This window comes from Rattus rattus, chromosome 17, assembly GCF_011064425.1.
Source record: "Rattus rattus isolate New Zealand chromosome 17, Rrattus_CSIRO_v1, whole genome shotgun sequence".
Classification (NCBI taxonomy): domain Eukaryota; kingdom Metazoa; phylum Chordata; class Mammalia; order Rodentia; family Muridae; genus Rattus; species Rattus rattus.
This window is the reverse complement of record NC_046170.1, coordinates 34,043,092-34,065,284: the sequence shown is the minus strand read 5'-3', so window position 1 is coordinate 34,065,284 and position 22,193 is coordinate 34,043,092. Positions and strand designations below refer to the sequence as shown.

Genomic DNA, 22,193 nt, shown 5'->3' with positions numbered 1-22,193 from the left:
AAATATAATTGCAAGTGTGGGATGTTTAAAGTCTCCCCTGCTCCCCCCATCTCCCTCGCCCCATCTCAAAAGTGCGCTTCTTCACATACTCCAAATACAGCACTGTCACCAGGCTCATCAGCTCCAGGCCTTTTCCCTTTTAAATTCTGCCCCGTTTGATATAAATATCTTAATCTGAGTAAATGTGATCAATATCCAAACACATCCACGCTGATCAGATTTGGAGCTTTATTGTGCGATGGAAAAAAAAAACAAATCTAAAATTTGATTCCAAGCATATGTAATTTAGCTCTTGGGAGCAGGGCATTATTCACAAAAGAGAAAAGATATTTATTTGAAGGACAGAATATATTCAGACTTGTTTATTCCTACAAAACCCATTTCCCCTAAGCCTTAAATTTATGCTGCTGTGTTTAAGCAATGAAGTTATTTTTATAAAACCTAGTTAAGCAATTTAATGGGAATAGCATCGTTAGAATAAAAAATTACACATATGCGTTACTCTGAAATAGTATTATTTGAGTCCAACTTTCAGCTTCTAGTGACAAATTGCCCTTCATAGACTGAGATGCATAATGATAGTTGAAGAAATATATATGTAAAGAAAGTAAAAATACATTGCTGTCATATATAAAAGGAGACTGTAAGGATACACACATGAAGGAAAGGGACATTTTTCTTTTGTCCTTGTTGTCTAGATAGAGCCTCACGGAGCCTAGAATGGCTTTAAACTTGCAGTTCAGTTGGTAGGGCATGACCTTGAACTCCTTATCCTCTTACCTCCACCTCCCCGGTGCTGGGATTATAGGCTTAAGCGTCCCATTCTTGTGAACCCAGCTCTTCCTGCCTGCTGACAAGCTCTCTACCAACTGAAGCACCCCCAGCCCTGCTTCTTCTTTCTCTAGTTTCTTTGACCTCACCATCTGCTGCTCTTCTCCAGCCTGAATGCTGCTCATTGGCTAGAAGCTATTATAGAATAAGAGGAGAAACTGATCAAATATGTATGCTGACTTGGGGAGTGGGGGATGGGGTCCCAACTGGGAACCTTTAAGAAAGCCAGAGTCCAGGAATTTCAAGAGTCAGATGAGAATTTTGACAGCCATCCCTGCTCTGATGTGGCAAGGAAGAGGCGCATCCCACCAGGGGATGTGGCCAGCAACTGAAAGTGAGGACCACAGGCTAAGAGGGTGGAAAAAAAAAATCAACATCGTGCTAGAAAAGCTGTGGATTGTTTAGCACCCTGAATCTCTGACTTCAGACATTCTCATCGACCAAATAGAGTCACAGACGGCACAGTATTTTGACTACAATAAACTGCATATTTGATGGTAGTCCTGTGAGGCTGCGATGGAGATGTCAAACTTCTGTTGCCTAGAGATGTTGTTGGTGTCCTCGTGTAGTAAATTTTATGCGTGTTCTGGGTGACAGTGGTAAAGACAGTTTTACACAGTGATGAAGCACACACAACTCACAATCCTTGACAACAGCGACAATGTGTTGGCTTATATGTTTAGCATATGCTATGTCTGAAGGTAGTTTGCGGTCCCCGTCAAGGACCCTGGTGTGGCAATTTTGAAAAGCACTGTGTGCCTGGAGCGGGTGCAGCCATCCAAGATGTCCTTGGGTGACTTGGGAGACACCGCTTTGAAAGGAGACCGTGCTCATCCTATGTTTGCTCTGCATTGAGATGTGACTACTTGTTCTTGCCACGATCTGCCACCCTCGCCGTTGGCCAGTTCACTGGGGTGGCTTAACTTTTGACCTTGAGTCACTAAAAGGACAAGCTAAATAAACCTCACTTTGTTTCGCACATGTCTGTGTCAGCTGTCTTGTGATAGTGATGGTGAGAGAGTACACTCGGCTGTGTTTCCAATGGTTGCTTTATTATATACTTAAAGAACTATATTCTGAAAGCCCGTCACGCAGAAGCCTCATGCAACTTGTGTCTACTACGTGTCTTGAGGGCACCTAGAGGCCTCCTGAAGTTTTGCTCCTACAACCTCAGGGTTCTTTCAGGTAGGGTATACTACGATGTTCACATAGCCAGAAAATTAACCAATGACACATTTCTCAAAATGTATTCCTACCATGACTAAATTAAGAGAGATCTTTCCGGTAGCCCAATCTTGCTTTTTCTGTCTTGAAGAATCATGTGATTATTATTATTATTATTATTATTATTATTATTATTATCATTATTTTTAAGTAGGTCAGGTCTATTCACCTGAGAGGCACAAGGAGAGTGGGAAACAATTTGACAGCCCATTATCAGAAGTCCCTTTCTTACCATGTCTGGGTCATTATTGTCTGATTCCCCTTTGTCACCTGAAGAGTAATATTACAATGAGTTATGGTAGAAACATGGTCTGTCTCTGCGTACCTATGAGTACCAATACTGGCATTGCGATTCTGCAACTAATAAATGTAATCTGAGTTTGTTGAGGGGGGACTACCATTGTATTTATCATGACCTGTCTTCCTTGGGAGGACACTGAGGAGGGGCTTCTTAAGGGATGATGAACTCACATATGTACCGCTTGCTACTGCGACAAGCCTCATCGCTCCATTTCCCCTGAGCTGACTGGGAGAACAGGACACAGTTTTCCCGCTTGCCACCACTTGGCTGGGCACGGTCCCAGTTGAGGAAGGAGACAGCGAATCCGTGGACGTCGAGGAACTTGCCTTCTGTGACCATGTCATTTATGCCTAGCCAAAAGTCATTGACACCTGGCAGACTCCTCTTACTGTAGTCTCGGAGGGCGTTGATTTCGTCGGAATTCCTGGGGACAACCAGGGTTCCTCCCTTGGAAATGCAGTCTTCGTTGGCTTCGTGGTAATGCTTGAGGCCTTCCGAAGCAAGGTAGCACTTCTTATGAACTTTGGTGCCTCGAAGACAGACTGTGAAGACGGAAGGGTTGGTGATGTCAGAGGATGCCTTTTTGGGTGTGATATGCCTTATACTATCAAGCACTGGTAAATGTTTGTGTAATGACTAATGGGTTGACAGTCATGACTTAGCCATTGATGGGTTTGTTGGTGCCAGACAGACACACAGTAATAACCACGTCATGCATCTTCAAGCAACCCCACGACACGGTGGTGCTATCCACATCTATCAGGTTTTTTTTTTTTTTTTTTTTTTTCAGAGCTGGGGACCATTTAGATGGCTCCCTTAAAGTCAAATATTACCACATTCCTGTGGCTTTTTCCATCTATCAGGTTTTTGAGGCTTAGAGAAATTGTTACTCACAACTTAGGGAGCATATAATGAATTCACAGCCACCTAGGACTCAAAATATAACCTTAGACCCTGGGCTGCTTCGATTTAATTTGTAGCCTAGTTTATGTTAAAAAAAAAAAAACAACAAAAAAAAATTACTTCCTGGTGGGTTCCCTTTGGACTTTTAGAATGGAACAAAATTTCATAATGAAAGAGCAAACACAAGCCACCTGCAGTGGCACATGCCTATGATTAGAGCACCTGAAAGATGGAGACAGAATGCTCGATGTGACTCTGAGGTAAGCCGGATCTTCCAGTTCCAGGCCAGTGAGCCCTACATAGACAGATCTTACCTCAAAAACAATGACCAAAGCCAACCAGACAAAACCAATAAGAAAGGAAGGGAGGGAGGAAGGAAGAATGAGAAAGGAAGAGAGGACAACAGGTAGGATTCTATTCTCTCCTTTCATTATGGAACCAAACTCAGGTTGTCAGGCTTCGCGGCAAGCACCGTTCTTTGCCTGCTGGGATTTGAACTCAGTTCTTTATGCTTTCACAGCAGGTACTTTGTTAGCTCAGCTATCTATTCCTCCAGGCCCTAAAACATCCTCTGAAGGGCTCAGGATTTCCCTCAGTTGGTAGACTTATTAGCATTTGCAAAGCCCTGGGTTAGATCCTCTGTCCCACCAGCACAAGGCACTGTGGTTCAGGCCTGCAGCCTTAGCACTCTGGAGTTGAAAGCAGGAGGATTGGGAGTTGGAAGACATCCTCCTGGGCTGAAGAGATGGCTCAGTGGTTAAAAGCAAAGGCTGTTCTTCCTGAGTTCAAATCCCAGCAACTACATGGTGGCTCACAACCATCTCTTATGAGATCAGAAACCCTTTTCTGGTGTGTACAAAGACAGCTACAGTGTACTCATATCTAGAAAATAAATAAATCTTTTTTTAAAAAAAGAAAGAAAGTCATCCTCCATCACATAGTGAACTCTGGGTCAGTCTTGGAAATATGAGAACCCGTCTCAAAATATTAAAACTAGGAGCTAGAGAAATGGCTCAGTGGTTAAGAGCACTTGTGGCTCCTCCAGATTCCCAGGACTCACATGGTGGCTCACAAGTGCTAATGCCCTTCTCTGACTTCCATGGGTACTGGCATGTACATGGGAGAGAGAGAGAGAGAGAAATAATATATGTCTATATACACATATGTATATATATATGCATGTAAGCAAAATACCAATACACAGAAAATAATTAAAAATATTTAAATTAAATAAGTAACATGTACTCTTAAGCTACCTCCCCCCACCCGACCCCCCTCAGCCAAGACAGGAGTTCTCTGTGTACCTCTGGCTGTTTTGGAACTCCTCTATAGCCCAGGCTAGCCTCAAACTCAGAGATTTGTCTACCTCCAAGTGCTGGAATTAAAAGCGTGAGCCATCCCCCAATAGCCCCCAGCAGCTGCCAAAGTTTATGTGTGTTTCTTTCTTTCTTTCTTTTTTTCCCTACAAGCGGACAAACACAGCAAGCCGTCTGGATGAGTTCCATCCGGGACAATAGCCGTTTCACTTCTACTACCCTTCAGGCCCCAGGCGCTGGGGAAGGGGACCCCTCACCTGTCTGCAGAGCTTGCATTTCCTTCAAGGCATTGACTTCCCGCCACAGCTTTTCAACTTGAGACTTCAGGTCACCATCCTTTTCTAGGGGACATTGGTAGGGTGGGGTGGGATAGGGTGTGGGATAGAAAACACTTGATTAGAACGAATTAGAAATGTTAAAAAGGAAAAAACAAGGCACTTTGTAATGCAGAATCCAAGGCAAGGCTTTGATGAAGCCAAGCCAAATGCGCATGCGCACTGAGAAGAATTCAGGACGAGAACCTGCTTGAGAAGTTCCCCCCGGGAATTTGAGGATGGCTTCTGTTCTCCACTCTGTTTACCAAGTGTTCTGAGAAAGCTTGTCCACCCTTGACAATGGCATTCTCACTGTTAATCTTTCCTGAACCTTCTTCACTTATTTTATTTTCTTTGCTTGGTTTCTTTATCTACGATTTCCCCTATGCTTGATGTGCTCCGTTTGGGGCATATACTTTGTGGGATATAAAAAGGTTAAAGTTATTTGTTAGTGGAGAATGAAGGTGAGAGCGGTGAGCTAAGGATTTTGGTGGGTTAGTGCCAGGAACCATACTTTCTGGGCCTCACCTCCCTTCACTCTGCGTCCATCACTGATGATGTCTGGTAGAGGTGCGGTGGCTCTTGGCTTAGGTGAGTTTATAAAGGACCATTGAGAACTTACCTATGGGGGCATCGCCACCAACTATTTCTCCTTATTCCTTGTTCTCCATCCACCTAGTTTTCTTCCTTCTTTCCCCTTCTTTACACTCTTCTCCCCTCTCCCTTTTTGGCAATATTAGAGACTAAATCCAGGCTCTCATATCTTCTGCATGCTAGGCAAGGGCTCTCTCTGCCAACTCTCTCGATTCCTAGTTCCAGTTATTTATTATTGAATGTTCTTAGATGGGACCCAAGACTCAGCTCTAAGTGAGTAACTGTGGCTAAATCTAGATTCCAGAAGAGTGGGGACTGTCTTAGTGACCACTAGGAACTGTGATAAGTCATACCAAATATTACACCTAAATATATTAAAAGACACCATACATGATAGGCCATGAGATCAAGTCTCTTGCTGTCCCTGAGGTAGACGCTCAGGTCTAGAAGCTCACAGAAGAGCATGCAGAGAAACAGAAAAAGCTGAGTCCATCCACTGAAGGTCTCCCGTTGGTAAAAGACAGAACTCAAATGTGGGCAGAGCTCAAACGTGGGTGTCTCTGGTTTCTAGCCTGTTCTCCCTAACCCTCTGATCTGCTTCTGCAGAGCAGCTGACTTCCCTCTCCCCTTTCTCCTCAGCGCATGGACTTAGGGATGACACGTAAAGACGGTTATGAAGCATCTCCAGCTGTCTCACTATGGGCCTGGCAGATAGAGACTCAGTTTTGTGGGCTAGGAAGGTGGCTCAGCCGGTAAAATGCTTGCCTCACAAAACAGGAGAACCCAAGTTTAACAAACAAAGCTAGGCAAGGTAACACGCTTATAATCCCATCTTGGGAAGCAGATACAGGCAGATCCCTGAGGCTCCCTGGCATGTCAGCATAGCCTACTTGTCAGAACTCCTGGCCAAGAAAAGAGGATTCTTTTTTTTTTTTTTTTTTTTTTTTAAGGTGGAAGTGGGTGACACTTGAGAAATGATACTCAAGGCTGTCCTCTGGCTTCCACATGCATGTGCACACTTGTGAACACATACCAACACATAATGAACAGGCACACACACACACACACACACACACACACACACACAACACACAAAAATCAGTTTTATGTCCCTGTGGTTTTTCAGGACAATATAAAATCCACTATCTTAATTCCCTGTCCCCTAAACTTGTGCTTCACAAGCAAGATGCTTCCACATTTGGGCTAGGAAACTGTCTTCTAGGGTACTCAGTACCCCCTCCCGTCATCCTCTATTTCCCTTGACATTGTACATCAGTCGTTAAGTGTCCAACAGCTCAGCTCAGGAATACAATTGCCCAAAGATTTTATCCTGCGAGACCACTCAAATGGAAAAAACATAGGGGGCATTTAAGATGTAAACCCATCAGCTCTCTGGGGCCAGGTTTGCAAAGCCCACTGAGGGCTTGCTTCTAACTTCCAAGCTGCCAGCTAGACACATTTCAATCCCCTTCCTTCCAGGTCGGCTTCCAGCTCTTTTGTATTTCAATAAGTAGCTGTAAATGCTATCATTAGCACAAAGATACACATGTTCCTATTAGGCTCCGGGGAGATCATTATGGCAGTCATCTTCTGGGTGACTTGGTGGCTTCCACTCTCTTCCAAATCACCCTTGCTCAGGTGGATGAACAGAAGGAATACCAGGAGGAGCTAGCTCACTCTAAACGGCGTATTTTATTCATTAGCGGAACTCGTAATTTGTTGAGACCCAGGAAGTAAGTACTTAGGGAACACTTGTACTTGGTGTTTAACTGCTGTTGCCATTTTGAGTCTCTTAAAAGGTCTCTCTCCTTTTCTTGGATGATTGTGGCTACACAGTATCAGATTGAGGAGAGGAAAATGCAACAAACATTTCCAGTGGAATCAGGGTAAGGGGTAGAGTTGAGTGAGAAAGGCATGGACTGGCGCTGCCATTTGAAGAGACAATTCAAGATTAGTTCTGATTAATGGCGTGCCATTTCTAGAAGGAATAACACAGTATCTTAGTGCCAGGACGGGCATATGTGCAGAAAGGGACTTCATGGGGAACACTGTGTCAGAGAGGGACATAGCAGAAACTACATAAAAGTTGCTGAGAAAGAACCAGTGAAGTCAGAGACTCCCCAAACAATAGAGGAACATATCCAGCTGTTAAAAGGAACGAAACAAGCCTACATTTACAGCTAGCCAAGACTGAACACGTGAAGTAAGTTTATTTACCTGTCAAATATTTGCAATGTCAATCTGAGATGTATTTGTTTACTGTTATTAACGGTAGATAATTCTGGGTAAAGATTGGGGTGGGGTTGCCTTTTGCTTTTTCTCATTGTTGTTGTTCGTTTTGCATTTTTGAGACAAGGTCTTAATGAAGCCCAGGCTACCCTTAAGTCTGTTTATGCTCTTCTTGAGTTCGTGGCCCTCTGCCTCTATCTCCAAGTGCTAGGACTCTAAGTATTCATGGCCACTCCCGCCTTGCCATTCATATTTGGTTCTATAAACTTTGGTCTTATTTTAAGGAACTCATTTTTTTTTTTAAGTGACTTGGTGAGGGAAAAAGGAACCAGCAAAGCTAAGCCGACTGCTTCACTCCCTGTAGACTAGACTTGGATTAGATCTGAAAGCAAAGACTAGTTATTACTTTGTGTGTTGGGTGGGGGTGGGGTGGGGAGGACAGTGTGTGAAGGTTACGATGTGTTTGTAACGGATTGGAATGACATACCTGCTAGGGGGTGGGTGCTGGGGGAGGAGAGAGATAGAGCAAGAAGGAGCTACAGAGATTGAGAAACTCCCATACATTCTTATGCCCTCCTATTTCAGGGAAGGAGAGACACAAACCCAAGCCACACCGTTCCCTGTCTTCTCTCTCTGTTCTTCCCCTGTCCTCACGTACTATGATACACTTCACCTCTGTATGAGAGATATTTGAAGCTTTTGTTTAAAAGGCTTGCAGGGAGAGGCGATACTTTTAAAGAAGAACATCTCTGCTTAAGAAACCTTCCGTGAGACCAGACTTTCATAAATGCCCTTGGGAAATGGCTCTTGAGACCCAGTAAAGAAAAAACATAAGTGGATCCGTCAGCTGCTGGTGACAGGTGAATGCAGACTTTACTGCTTTTTGTGTGTTTGCTTTTGAGATAAGGGCTCACATAGTCCAGACTGGCCTCACCCTCCCTAGCCAAAAGATGACTTTGAAATCCTGATCCTCCTGCCTCCACGTCCCAAGTGAGCTCGCCACCCCTTACTGCTTGCTGTTGCTTTGAAAAGAGTGACCTTGGTAAGGAAGCCATGTTATGAGATTTGTGTTGTAAACGCCCTGTCAGGAAAATGCCTCAGAGGTCGAGATGAGGCATCACTGGGTCCCAATGCATTTCTCTTCCACTTAGCTTTTAACCTAAAGCAGGTGGAGTCCCATTGTCTTTGCTCTTTCAAACTTTGAAGTTTTTCTGACTCTTGGCCTAGTTTAAGCCCCCTCAGATCCAGCTTTGCTCTAGGAGTGAATTCTACGCCAAAGTATCTTTAAGTTCTATCTGATTGTGTGTTAACGGGTTCTTAAGTTAAAGAGACAGACAGTGCTTCATGATGTGAAAGATCAGATACCCGGTTTCAACAGTTTTCCCTGGACTGACAGAGATGGGGAAATAAAGCAACAGGATAGGCAGGGTCAGAAGGAAGCCACAAATGCCCCCTGCCATCTCATCTAATGAGATTGTAGTGGGGCGGAGGTTACAAATATATTTGAATAAGTTTGATACCCAGGAGATCACAGGGCATCATTAATTAGTGTATTGTTTTCTTATCATCCACAAAGGCAGATGTGCACAGGTCGGTGTAAGCTCTCGCTCAGAAATGTTCCACAGTATCAAAGCTCAATGGACAACAGACATACACAGAGACTTTTGTCATTATAAGAGATTATTTTCAATTAAAAAAAAAAACCACCCTAGTACATGTCTTTCTTTAAATAGCAAACTCTCCGGAGACTCCAAAGGTCACCGGATCCCTTGCAAAGCCATACACCCACCCACTATGATATGATGGTCTCCTGGTGCCGTTTGGATGTGAGCCTTGTCCAACACCTTCCCCACCCTGAGTAAGCCTAGGGTTTTGCGGGGCAGCAAAGTCCCGTTACCTTTCACTCGGCGTTTGCTGTGTTTCCTGGCTTTCGCTCGGGATGGGTAGCTGCTGGTCTGGTCCAGGAGTAAGCTGGCCACCAGGATACAAATGACAAGTCTGTTCTTTGCCATGGTTCTGGGACAGGCCAGTCTGGCCAATTTGGTCAGCAACGCTAGAGCAGCTAGGGAACAGGGAGGCTGTGAGGCCACATCTTGCTCTGGGCTGCCGGGGGCTGGCTTTATATAAAGGAGCTGCGAGGTTGGCTAGAAGCCTGCTGACGAAAGGCTGGAATGTTCCTCTAGTCATGGCATAAGGAGGCCTCCTGTTCTCACTCCTCACGCTGGGCTCCAGACTCATTTATTTTTATTCTGTTTGCATTTTCCCACTGGTTTTCCTTCTCACAGTGTATCTGAGTTAAAGAAAGATTTGCCTCTAAAAGAACATTGATATATATCTAATATATCAAATACATAATATATTTGATAACATCTATCAAATATATAATATATTATACATACATATATGTGTGTATGAGTGTATGTCAACATGTGGAAAGCTTACAATCTCTGGAAAGATCCAGTCTAAAAGCTTTCGTTTCAAAGCTCTGAGGTGTATCTAATATCTGGAAAATAGATTCAATTCAGTTTTAAGAGTTTTAAAAAGAAAATGCGGCCAAATCGTTTGAGGATGTAGCTCAGTGACACAACACTCACTTGGCAGATGTGACACTCTGGATTCAACTTGCAACACCATAAAATAAAGTTGACACCGTGATGCCCCAGTCAAAGAAAGCAAGCTGAAATCCCATCAAGGTAGTTTCTGCATACGTGCTGTGTGTGCTTGTATGTGTGTGCATGTGCCTGGGCGTATGAGACTGTCAGAAACACACATGGAGGTCAAAGGGAAACTTGCAGGAGTCGCCCCTTCCTTGGTGTAGGTCCCAGGGATCGGACGCAGGTTTTCCATCTTGGTGACAAGCACTTTTACCTCATGAGTTATCTTCCTAGACTATTTAGTTTTATTTTTAAAACTAAAGTCAGGTGGCTGGTAGTAGCACAACTTTTATCCCAGTGCTCGCCAGTAAGAGGCAGGGAATTCTCAGTGAGTTTGAGGCCAGACTGGCCTATACAGAGTGAGTTCTAGGACGGTCAAAGCTACCCAGAGAAGTCTTGTTTCGAAACATTTAAAATTTTGTTTTAGTTTAACTTTAAGGCAGCATCACATATGCCAGATTGGCCTCAAACTTGCTAGATTAAAAAAAAAATGACTTTGCTATGGTGATCCTCCTGGTTCTGCTTCCCAGGTGCTGGATTAGAGATGTTTGCTACAATTTCCAATGCTGCTGTACAATGAAGTCAAGTCTGAACACTTGTGTGTCTACCCACTCCTGTATCTGCGTTGCTCTGGTTGAGTTCAGGCATCAGACTTATGGCAATGATAAATGTAGATACCTCATGATGAAATATAAATTTGCCTTCTATTAAAGTTTAGTCAATGCATCAATAACTGTATTTCTAAATTGTACCGTGTGGGGATAATCTTCTTATGCACTGTGTAAAGGTTGTCTCTGCATTATTAAAGTGTTGACTTCTATACCAGCAAAAAGCTGAATCCTGTCTCAACGCTGGTATTATTTTTATGAAATATCTCGTCTTTTAGTGTCCCATAAACATTCTCCATCACCTTCTGGTTGGTTTAATAAAGAGCTGATGGCCTGTAGCAGGTCAGGAGAGGAAAGGCAGGACATCTGGGCAGAAACAGAAACTCTGAAAGAACCAGGAGTGGGGGAGGAAAGTATGTGGAGGGAGAATTCAGGAGTCGGGTATTTGCCAGCCAATCACAGAGGAAGTTGGACGACATATGGGGATTGAATAAGAGGTCACAGGTCACATGGCAAAAGTAGATTCGTATAAACTGATTATCAAGTTATATAATTGGTTGGGAACAAGCCTAAGCAATAGCGCCTAAGCTTTCATAAATAAATAAATAAAAGTCTCGGTATCATTATTAGGAAGCTAGCGGGTCAGAGACAGTCCAACGATAGTACCTGGTGGCTCAGGTCTGTAATCGCAGTCATTTGGGAGGCTGATGAAGGAGGACCACAAGTTTTAGGCACAACTGGGCCATAGAGTGAGTTCAAAGCCAGTCTGGGTAATTTAGTAAGACTCTGTCCCCAGATAAGAAGTAAATATAAGGGCTGGGGTTTGGGGAGATGCCTCAGTGGGTAAAGTGTTTGCTACCTCAAAGTGAGGGCCTGAGTTCCTATGCCCAGGAGCCTTGTAAAAACAGACTAGGTATTGGGCATCTGTAACCCCAATGCTCCCACGGTGAGATGAGAGATGAGACAGAGAATGCTGGGAAGGGAGAGGGCTAGCTAGCCCAGAGCAGTCAGCAATGAAGAACAAGAGTCATCATCTCAAATAAGTTGAATGGTAAGAACTGATCCCCAAAGGGACAGTTATCCTTTTAACCCATCCCCATATGCCCACACTACACACACACACACACACACACACACACACACACACACACACACACACACACAACACTAACTCATAAACCAGAGATTTAAAACAAAACAAACCTGGGATATGGCTCTGTGGTAAAGCACTGGCTTACTATATGCAAGGCAGAAGGTTCAATCCCCAACACCACACACACATACACAACTATACTCCCAGAATCAGCTTAGACTCAAAAGAAAATAGTCATTGCTTCTATAAGAACTAATACAAGGGGTTGGGGATTTAGCTCAGTGGTAGAGCACTTGCCTAGCAAGCGCAAGGCCCTGAGTTCGGTCCCCAGCTCTGAAAAAAAGAAAAGAGAAAAAAAAAAGAACTAATACAAAGTATTAATCATGGTTCTCTCTCAAATCCCTAGCATCGAACACTTCTTCCTGCAGCTTCTCAAGACACATGAACATACACTGTCAAGAGAACTATATAAGAAGTAGAGGAATGCATTGAGGGACTGCAGAGAATGTTCTGCAGTTAAGAGTGCTTACTGCTCTCTCAGAGCATTCATCTCTGAGAGCCCATGTCTGGTGGCTCACAGGTACCCATGACTCTAACTCCAGGGGAGTTGTGCACATATGCACATATCTTCGTAGGTAGCTATACATGTGTGAACAAATCCTAACATACATAAAAATAATAAAAAAAATCGAAAGTAAGTAGAGAAAGACCATGAAAGGGTATAACTATTCTTAGCTGAATGATTAATCAGTTATAAGAATGTTATGTAGGGGTGGGACAGGGGCAGGATGGCGTTGATGGTGTGGGCAAAATGCTTCCTGTACGAAGACCAGAGTTTAGATACTGTACTGGCTGGTTTTGTGTGTCAACTTGACACAAACTGGAGTTATCACAGAGAAAGGAGCCTCAGTTGAGGAAATGCCTATATGAGATCCAGCTGTAAGGCATTTTCTCAGTTTAGTGATCAAAGAAGGAGGACCTAACCCATTGTGGGTAATGCCATCCCTCGGCTGGTGGTCCTGGGTTCTATAAGAGAGCAAGCTGATCAAGCCAGGGGAAGCAAGCCAGTAAGTAACATCCCTCCATGGCCTCTGCATCAGCTCCTGCTTCCTGATCTGCTTGAGTTCCAGCCCTGACTTCCTTTAGTGATGAACAGCAACATGGAAGTGTAAGCTGAATAAACCCTTTCCTCCCCAGTTGCTTCTTGGTCACGATGTTTGTGCAGGAATGACTAAGACAGATACCCAAGACCGGGTAATAGCAAGTGAGTTGGGTAGCCCACCTGTAACCCTAACACAGAAGTAGCAACAGGAAATCCTTAGAATAAACTGCATGACCAAGCTTGAACAGAATGGCTTGTCAAAAAACAACAGGCTGTTCTACAGGCATAGTCAAGATAGAATCTCAGAGCCAGGGAGAGATTCTAGATGCTCTCCTTGGTTAGCAAACGGAGGTCTGTGTTACTCATCTGCAGTATCAGAAGCCTGGTCCAGCAAGAAGTGATTCCTCCTCCCCTGGGTTAGTGAGGAAAATCGATCCAATTCTTCACCATTTCCTGCCAGTAACAGCTACTTTGTAAGAGCCTATCAGTGCTCAGACAGGACCACATGGATGGAAAAACATGGCAGCTTAGCACTGTAAGTGTACAATAAAATAGAAAGTTGTCACCCATAACGCTGACTCGACGGGATTCATGTGTAGCATAGGAGGGCACCGGTGGACTGCAGGTTGAGCTTCTCATTCTACTGTGAACCATTTATCAGCTGTGCGACCTTGGGAAAATCACCTTTTCCAGGCTTATCGATGGGGCTAGGAATGCTTCCTTACAGGCTGGAGGAAGGGTTAGATGAGGTCACAACTGTAAAGCCCTTAGCACGGTATGTAGCATGGAACTGTCTCAACGGCAATCACTAGACCCAACTTACAGAACGGAATACTGAAGATCTGTTACCCTTCAGCACAGTGTGTATGAATTATGGAACAGAAAGCCAGCTTTCTGTTTTCAGAGGTTGGGATCAACCCCAGAAACTCATGGGCTAGGCAAATGCTCCACCACTGTCACAACTCTATATATTGCTCTCTTAAAATTTTATTTTTATATTATGTTTATGGGCTTTATGCTTACGTGTATGTTAGCATTCTGTGTAAGCTCCACCCCACAGTTACCTGGTAATAGCCAGGTATGTCTAACACTATAAAAGGGGCTGCTTGCCCCTTCCTCCCTCTCTTGCTCTCTTGCTCCTCTCTTGCTGTTGCCTTTCTGTCCTCACTCTCTCCTCATTCTCTTTCCCCACCTCCATATGTTCATGGCCGGTCTCTATTTCTCTTCTCTTCTCTTCTCTTCTCTTCTCTTCTCTTCTCTTCTCTTCTCTTCTCTTCTCTTCTCTTCTCTCCTCTCCTCTCCTCTCCTCTCCTCTCCTCTCCTCTTCTCTTCTCTTCTCTTCTCTCCTCTTTCCCTCTCCCCTCTGCCTTTCTATGCCTATACTACCCTCTTAACTCCCCTCCCCATGCTCTGAATAAACTCTATTTTATATTATACCATCGTGTGGCTGGTCCCTCATGGGGAAGGGATGCCTCAGCATGGGCCCACCAAGGCACCCCTTCTCCCCCACATCACTACACCTCCACAGAACATATCCCCCCCTTATCTTTTTATAAGCACATCAATGTCTGTGCACCATTTTCATGCCCGGTACAGATGGGTACAGGTGACAGGAAACAGCATTGGATTCCCCGGAACTGGAGTTACAGATGTTGGCGAGCCATCACGTGGGTGCCGTGAACCAATTCTGGGTATTCTGTAAGAGCATCAAGTGCTCTTAACCACTGATCCATCTCTCCAGCCCCCACACATTGCTCTTTTTTGAGATGGGGTTTTACTATGTAGCTCAGGTTGGCCTGACACTGTGTACTCCAGGATGGCCCCAAAGTCTGTGAATGAGACAGGGACTCCCTCTGTTGCCTGTGATTGAAAATGAATCTAGAAGGCTGAGTGGTCTTGTCCATCGTCACTAAGGTCCCCAAGGGCCTGAGATGACACCATAGTCTCGTTTTCACTGACTCCAGAAGGCTTGGGCTGTGAGAAAGAGCATCGATTGAATGGGGGAAAGATCAATGTCTAAAGCAAACATTGATTTCACAATGGATCCAAATGCTCTCTGCCATCTTTTCAGATCTTTCCCTCAGGAAGTAATGAGAAGCTCAGTCTGCAGTGGAGCCAAACGAGGATGAAGAGCGCGGTATTTGTCTTAGATCCTGGAGCCGCGCTGCCCTCCCACAGCCCTTGTAAGCTGAGGTATCTTTTTTTTATCCTAAATAAATGTATAACGTTTTAAGGCTCTTGGTTCGTTTCCAGGAAAAGCTTCCAATACCTTTTATACCTGTGTCTGCTTTGTGTTTTTTGCTTTTCTGAGTCTGATCCAAAATTCTGTGCTTCTGTCTCAGTTAAGGTTTTACTGCTGTGAACAGGCACCATGACCAAGGCAACTCTTAAAAGGACAACATTTAATTGGGGCTGGCTGACAGGTTCAGAGGTTCAGTCCATTATCATCAAGGCGGGAACATGGCAGCATCCAGGCAGGGATGGTGCAGGAAGAGCTGAGAGTTCTACATCTTCATCTGAAGGCTGCTAGAATACTGGCTTCCAGGCAGCTAGGATGAGGGTCTTATAGCCCACGCCCACAGTAACACAACTACTCCAGCAAGGCCACACCTACTGTAACAAGGCCACACCTACTCCAACAAAGCCACATCCACCCCAACAAGGCCACACCTACTGCAACAAGGCCACACCTACTCCAACAAGGCCACACCTACTGCAACAAGGCCACACCTACTCCAACAAGGCCACACCTACTGCAACAAGGCCACACCTACTGCAACAAGACCACACCTACTCCAACAAGGCCACACCTACTCCAACAAAGCCATACCTACCCCAACAAGGCCACACCTACTGCAACAAGGCCACACCTCCTCATAGTGTTACTCCCTGGGCTAAGAATTTACAAACCACCACAGCTTCTTTCTTTTCAAGTTGGTAAGATTCATTTATCTTGGAATTTTGAAAATGTTTTTAAGTTTTAAAAATTACTGTTATGTGCACAAGTGGTTTGCTTGCACATGCCTGTGTGTATCATGTGCATGCCTGGTACCTACAGGAGCCAGAAGAGGATGTTGGGTCCCCTAGAACTGGAGTAACAGCTGTGAGCTTTCAGGGATTCGAACCTCCATCCTTTGCAAGAGCAGCAAGTGCTCTTAATCACCGAGTCAACTCTCTAGCCCCAGTATTTTTTTTTTTTTAAATAGAACAGAATTAAATTTACAGAAACGTTGAGCACGAACTACAAAGACTTCCCTCATGTCTTGGTACCTTCCTTGTGTCTGCCATCATAGTTTTCCCTACTGATAACATTTTAAATTAGTGTGTATTTGTTATGCTCAGTGAATGAGCACTCACATATCAGTGTTAACTAAAGTCTGGAGTGAGTAGTATCTGGAAGGATTTGCTATGCATTAGTAGTGTCCACTTTGTGGGTGTGAACAAACAGAGTCGTGTATTCATGGATATAGTTTCCTACAATAGGGCTTCACTAAAGCTGACCATCTTGGTTCATTAAACTATCTGTACTTGGATGCTCAAATCCCCTAAACAGAGGGTCTGGACTTACAGGTTCAAATGCTTTGGGAGTTGAATGACCTTTTCACAGGGGTCACAGATCAGATATCCTACATAGCTGACATTTACATTATGATTGGCAACAGTAGCAAATTACACTTATGAAGTAGCAACAAAAATAATTTTATGGTTGGGGGTCACTGCAACATGAGGAATGGTGTTAAAGGGCTGCAACATTAGGAACGTTGAGAACCACTGCCCTAGATTCCTTTACCCATCGCCAGCTCCAACTTGAATCTCCCCATCCCAATTCTTACATCTGGTTTCCCATAGGACACCTCTCTCTGGTTTAGGGTCTTAGAGGCATTTCAAATTTATGATGGCTAAATTTTAATTCTTTTGTTTCCTCTCCCTGTTAAATGAAATTAATTTAATTAAAATTAGAATTAAAAAAGAAAGCCTGTCTTCCCTGCACAGTAAATGTCCTCATCATCTACTCAATGGGCCAATCAGAGCCCTGGGGATTATCTGAGTCTGGCCTTAGCCCTCAGACACTCCAATCCCACAACCGTCTGAGCATGCTGTGCCACGACGCCCACCCACACAGTCTTGTTGAGACAGATCTTTCCATTAAATTAAAAAACTAAATCAGATATCCATTGCTGTTTATGAGGCTCATCGGCCACCGACGTCTCACCTAGCTCTTCAAGGTGACACCCTCAGGTCACAGAGAATGCTTTATTTGTTTTCATTAATTTGAATTACATCTGATGATCACTTTCGTAACTGGTGGTCTACTTCCCGACCCTTATTGAGCCTTTCAAGATACTTTGCCTCTGGCCTTCTACCTCCCCACCACACACACACACACACACACAAACACACACACACACACTATTGTATTCTGCTGTGACTGTGGCTGGTTCCTCCCCTTTTGGGTCAGAATTCAATGTCACCTCTGCTCCTGAGCTTTCTATGTGAAATCTAAGAGGTCCCTAACCGGCTACTTTCCATCACAGTGTGATGGTCCCCCAAGACTTGGTTTGTTTAATCGACCCACTTGCTGGATATGTACAAGCTAGATCCTGGGTCAGTGAGCTTGGGTCCATATCCAATACAATCCCTGCTATGTGGCATTAGCTTAATAAATAGTTAAGAACATGTAGAAGGCAGCTGTGATTCTGTTTCCATCCAATTCTCCCTCCTTTCCAACCTATGAGGATGATGAGTTGAGGATTACAGCACCTCAACCCACAGATGTACCCTGAGACTCACTGGTTTGTCCGAACTTGGAATCCTGCTAAGAGGACTCTCTGAGATCTGGAGAAGCTCTCAATATCTGAATGATGCTCTCAGCCCTGGGGCCAGACACAGCTGGAAATCCTCCATCTTTATTAACTTGGGTTTCTTATTTACATCCCTCCCCCCCCCCCCCAGCTGGGGACTGAAACCAGGGCCTTGCGCTTGCTAGGCAGGCACTCTACCACTGAGCTAAATCCCTAACCCTTATTTACATTTCAATTGTTATTCCCTTTCCCAGTTTCCGGGCCAACAACCTCCTCCCCTTCTACATGGGCTTCCCCTCCCCATCCTTCCCCCATTACCACCCTCCCCCAACAATCCCGTTCACTGGGGGGTTCAGTCTTGGCAGGACCAAGGGCTTCCCCTTCCACTGGTGCTCTTACTAGGATATTCATTGCTACCTATGCTGTTGGAGCCCAGAGTCAGTCCATGTATAGTCTTTGGCCCATACATATACAGCCACCAAACTAGATAAGATGGATCAAGCAAAGAAGTGCAGGCTGACAGGAACCGGATGTAGATCTCTCCTGAGACACACAGCCATGCGAATGCCAGCAGCAAACCACTGAACTGAGGACGGGACCCCCTGTTGAAGGAATCAGAGAAAGGACTGAAAGAGCTTGAAGGGGCTCGAGACCCCATGTGAACAACAATGCCAAGCAATGCCAAGCCGCTACCCGGCTTTTGTTTTAAACGTATTTAGCGTACCTTATGGGTACAGGCATTTTGCTTTCATGTATTATCCTAGATAGAGTCCTCGCATTTGTGATGAAACACAGTAACCAAAGCAGCTTGGAGAGGAAAGGGTTTATGGGGCTTACACTGCCAAATCACAGTTCATCACCAACGAGGAAGTTGGGACAGGAGCTCAGGCAGGGAAGGAACCTGGAGGAAGGAGCCCATGCAAAAGGCATTGCAGGGTGTAGCTTACTGGCTTGTCCCCCCCCCACCCCATCCCCACCCCCATCCCCATCCCCCCCCCCCCCCCCCCCCCCCCCCCCCCCCCCCCCCCCACCTCCCGGCCCAGGCTTGCTCAGCCTGCTTTCTTATAGAACCCAGGACCATCCTCCCAGGAGTGGTCCTTCACACAACTGGCTGGGCCCTGTCCCTTCAATCATTAATGAAGAAAATGCTCTACAGGCTTGCTTGCCTACGGCCTGATCTTAGGCAGGTATTTCCTTAATGATGGTTCCCTCCTCTCATGAGACTTCAGCTTGTGCCAAGTTGACACAACACCATCCAGCACATGTATGTATGTGTACTACCTGCGTGCCTGATCCCGAGGAGACCAGAAGAAAAAGGTCAGATCCCCTAGAACCGGAATTACAGACACAGGTGGTGGGGAGCATCTCTGTGGGTGTTGGGAATTAAACTTGGGTCACCCTCCAAGAGCAAAAACTGCTCTTAAATGTTGAGCCATTTCTCCAGCTCCCAATTTGGCTCCCCCTCCCCCCACTTCTTGCAAAGATTCCAAGTTCATCCCACCCCTTCAGGAAAATAAGTAGATTAACTTGCTGGATGACTGGCTAAGGGGAGGAGACGGGGGTTGGGAGGATGGGAGCAGTGGAGATCTTGGGAAATATTGAGTCTGCGTGTGCTTTCGAGCAAAGGTTTTTATCCCATCACACACAATGATCAGGCATTACCTGTCCCTTTTTGTAAGTTCTTATCTTCAAAACTTCAATAAGAGATCTAAATTTAAATTTTGGGGGTCCTAAAAAAACAAAAACAAACAAACAAACAAACAAAAAACAAGCAACCAAATGAAACCCATATCAATACAGACATCATGGAGAATGGGACCGGTGGTCCCTTCAGCCTCCCTTTTCTTAGAGGCTGAGCGGTTCTTTTTTTGTTCATCGGAATGATGAAATCCGCTTGTGTACTGGGTTGGGCTTCTGAAAGGGCTATTTAAGAAGGAACACACATTTATAGGCAGGGAATAGGAACTATAAAAACACTGCCTTCAGACAAAAAGTGTTTTGATGAGGATTTTAAAACCATCACCGGTGTTTTATTTTCCTGAATAAATGTCTGTTTGCCACACATCCTTGGCCACCCAGTGTCACTGCTGTGTTTGTTCCCCAGTTGCTATTTTAAAGTCCTCTCTAAGCTGTTTTCCAGAGTCTCGGATTCTAACCAGCAAATCCATCCGGCCACATTGTGATTTCATCTATTAATACTTGAGGATGGACAAGGCTGTGTCCAGAGGTGCAAGGGCTTCATTTAGGGAAGGTCATGGAATAGGGCTCGGCTGAGCTAAAATGCACCGAGAAAAGGCTGTTGGGTAGATGTGCAAAGTGCCTTCTTTCCCTTGTGTCTGTGACTCATATTGGTGACTGTCAGGTTTAAAGGAAGACATTAGAAGACCATGCTACACTGGGGCAGCATTGCCCATGGGATTGAACAAGACCTTTGATGGCCTGAGAGCAAGTTTCAGAAGTCACTCATTGGCTGTGGGACAGTGGTCAATGGTCCTTTAAAAAAAAAAATAATAAAACACTGCTTCCTTAGCCACCTTGCAGAAGGATCAAGCAAACTAGAACACCAGTAACAGTGTGCTGTCATCATAGTTGATGATCACCCGTGAGATACCCTGGCTTCTGCTTGGCAAAACAAGTCATCACACCTGCATAAGGCTCTCAGACTCACTCTTGCTCTAAAACCAGGTTCATAGACTTAGTCCCGTGTGCATCACACGAAACATACTTCTACTATGCTTGTGACTGCATAGTTGTAGTCCAGGCCCGCCTCAGACCTGCTGTATAGTTAATGATGACCTTGAATTCTGGCCTTTACTTCCCCAGTTGCCAGAGTTATAGGCGTGGACCACCACACCCATTTTGTGTTCAGGGATCTCAAACTCAAGGCTTCCTGCATACAAGGCTAGCATTCTCCTAGGTAAGTAAGCTACTCCCTCAGACTTCCATTCTCTGCTGATGTTCTCAAACCAGTGCTGTCAGATACAAGGGCTCAGCAGCACCTATGCCTAGCAGATGCCACATTGGTTGGCACAGTTCTAAGGCCTGCTCAGATGGATACTTAGCTTAGTGGGTTCATAATAAACACACATTACAGGAAATGGTTCCATCGGGATGCTTTTGAAGCAAAAAGATGGTGACTTAGATTCTGTTAATCCTAGGTGCTGGGATTTTTTTTTTTTTTTCAAATTAGTCTTGGATGTTGTGATGAGTTTTTTTTTCCCCAATGTAAATCCAGTAAGGAAGTTATTACTATGTAGTGAGTTTTCTTTTCTCAACCTATAAATGGTCAAACCTGGCTCTTTAAACAACTAGAGCTCAGCTAAGAAGCAACACTCGCACGGAGTAGGTGAAAGGGATGGGGGGCCTCCTGGGGTTACCCAAGAGTTCAATGTGGAAGTGTCTGATATAGTCAGGACAGGAAGATGAGCAAACCCGAGTGTCACATTTGAGAGATGCAGATAGTCAGCAGATATATTATATGAGTGAGTACCTCAGGCTGTACTGGTGATTGGCCGCTGTTGGAACCTTCTTTCCTAGGATACAGAATCCACTACTCAGCAAAGTAGACAGGCTTCTGCTTTACTCCTTCGCCCCCCTGCTCCCGCTGCTTCCCCACCACCCTACTCCCCCCCCTGCCCTCCCCTTGTCTTTCTCCTTTCACCTCCTTCGCTGTTGGGATAATATCTCTGTCCTTCCTTGCCTGCCTAAGGCACCTTCTAATTGGTTAAAATGAAAAGCCTTAGGCTTATAGCAAAAGGTATAATAGAAGGTGGGATATCCGGTGGAGAAAGAGGAACTCTGGGAAAGAGGCAGACTAGAGATGATTGGCCGCCGAGCCTGGGAGGGAGTTCGATTTATGACACTGAGGAAAAGTACCAGCCATGTGGCCGACATAGAATAGTACAGAATGGATAATTGAGTTACAAGCTAGTGGGAAACAATGCCTACTATAAGGCCAACTGCATTTATCAATAAACATAGGCTCCGTGTCATTATTCCGGAGCTAGGGCAGGCATAGAAAGGCCAGTGGCTACACTGTTACCTCTCTGTTACCACTTACTATGACTCATCTTCTGTCTCGGCAACTTCGAAGGAAGAAGACAGGGCTAGGAGATGGCTTGTTGTGTAAGTACTTGTCTTGCAAGCACAAGGTCTTGGGCTTCAGCCCCAGAATTTAATGTTAAAAAAAAAGCCGAGTGTGGTGGCACACATTCGTAATCCC

General features: G+C 44.8%; 1 protein-coding gene across 1 annotated transcript; it reads right to left on the bottom strand.

The window, feature by feature from the left end:
• Positions 1-214: 214 nt before the first annotated feature.
• On the bottom strand, positions 215-9,777 carry Clec3a (C-type lectin domain family 3 member A). The gene is made up of 3 exons (XM_032887675.1): positions 9,610-9,777; positions 4,833-4,916; positions 215-2,898 (listed from the first exon to the last, which is right to left on the bottom strand). The coding sequence occupies exons 1-3, from the start codon at positions 9,722-9,724 to the stop codon at positions 2,507-2,509; spliced, it is 591 nt and encodes a 196-aa protein (XP_032743566.1). The 5' UTR covers positions 9,725-9,777; the 3' UTR covers positions 215-2,506.
• Positions 9,778-22,193: the final 12,416 nt, after the last annotated feature.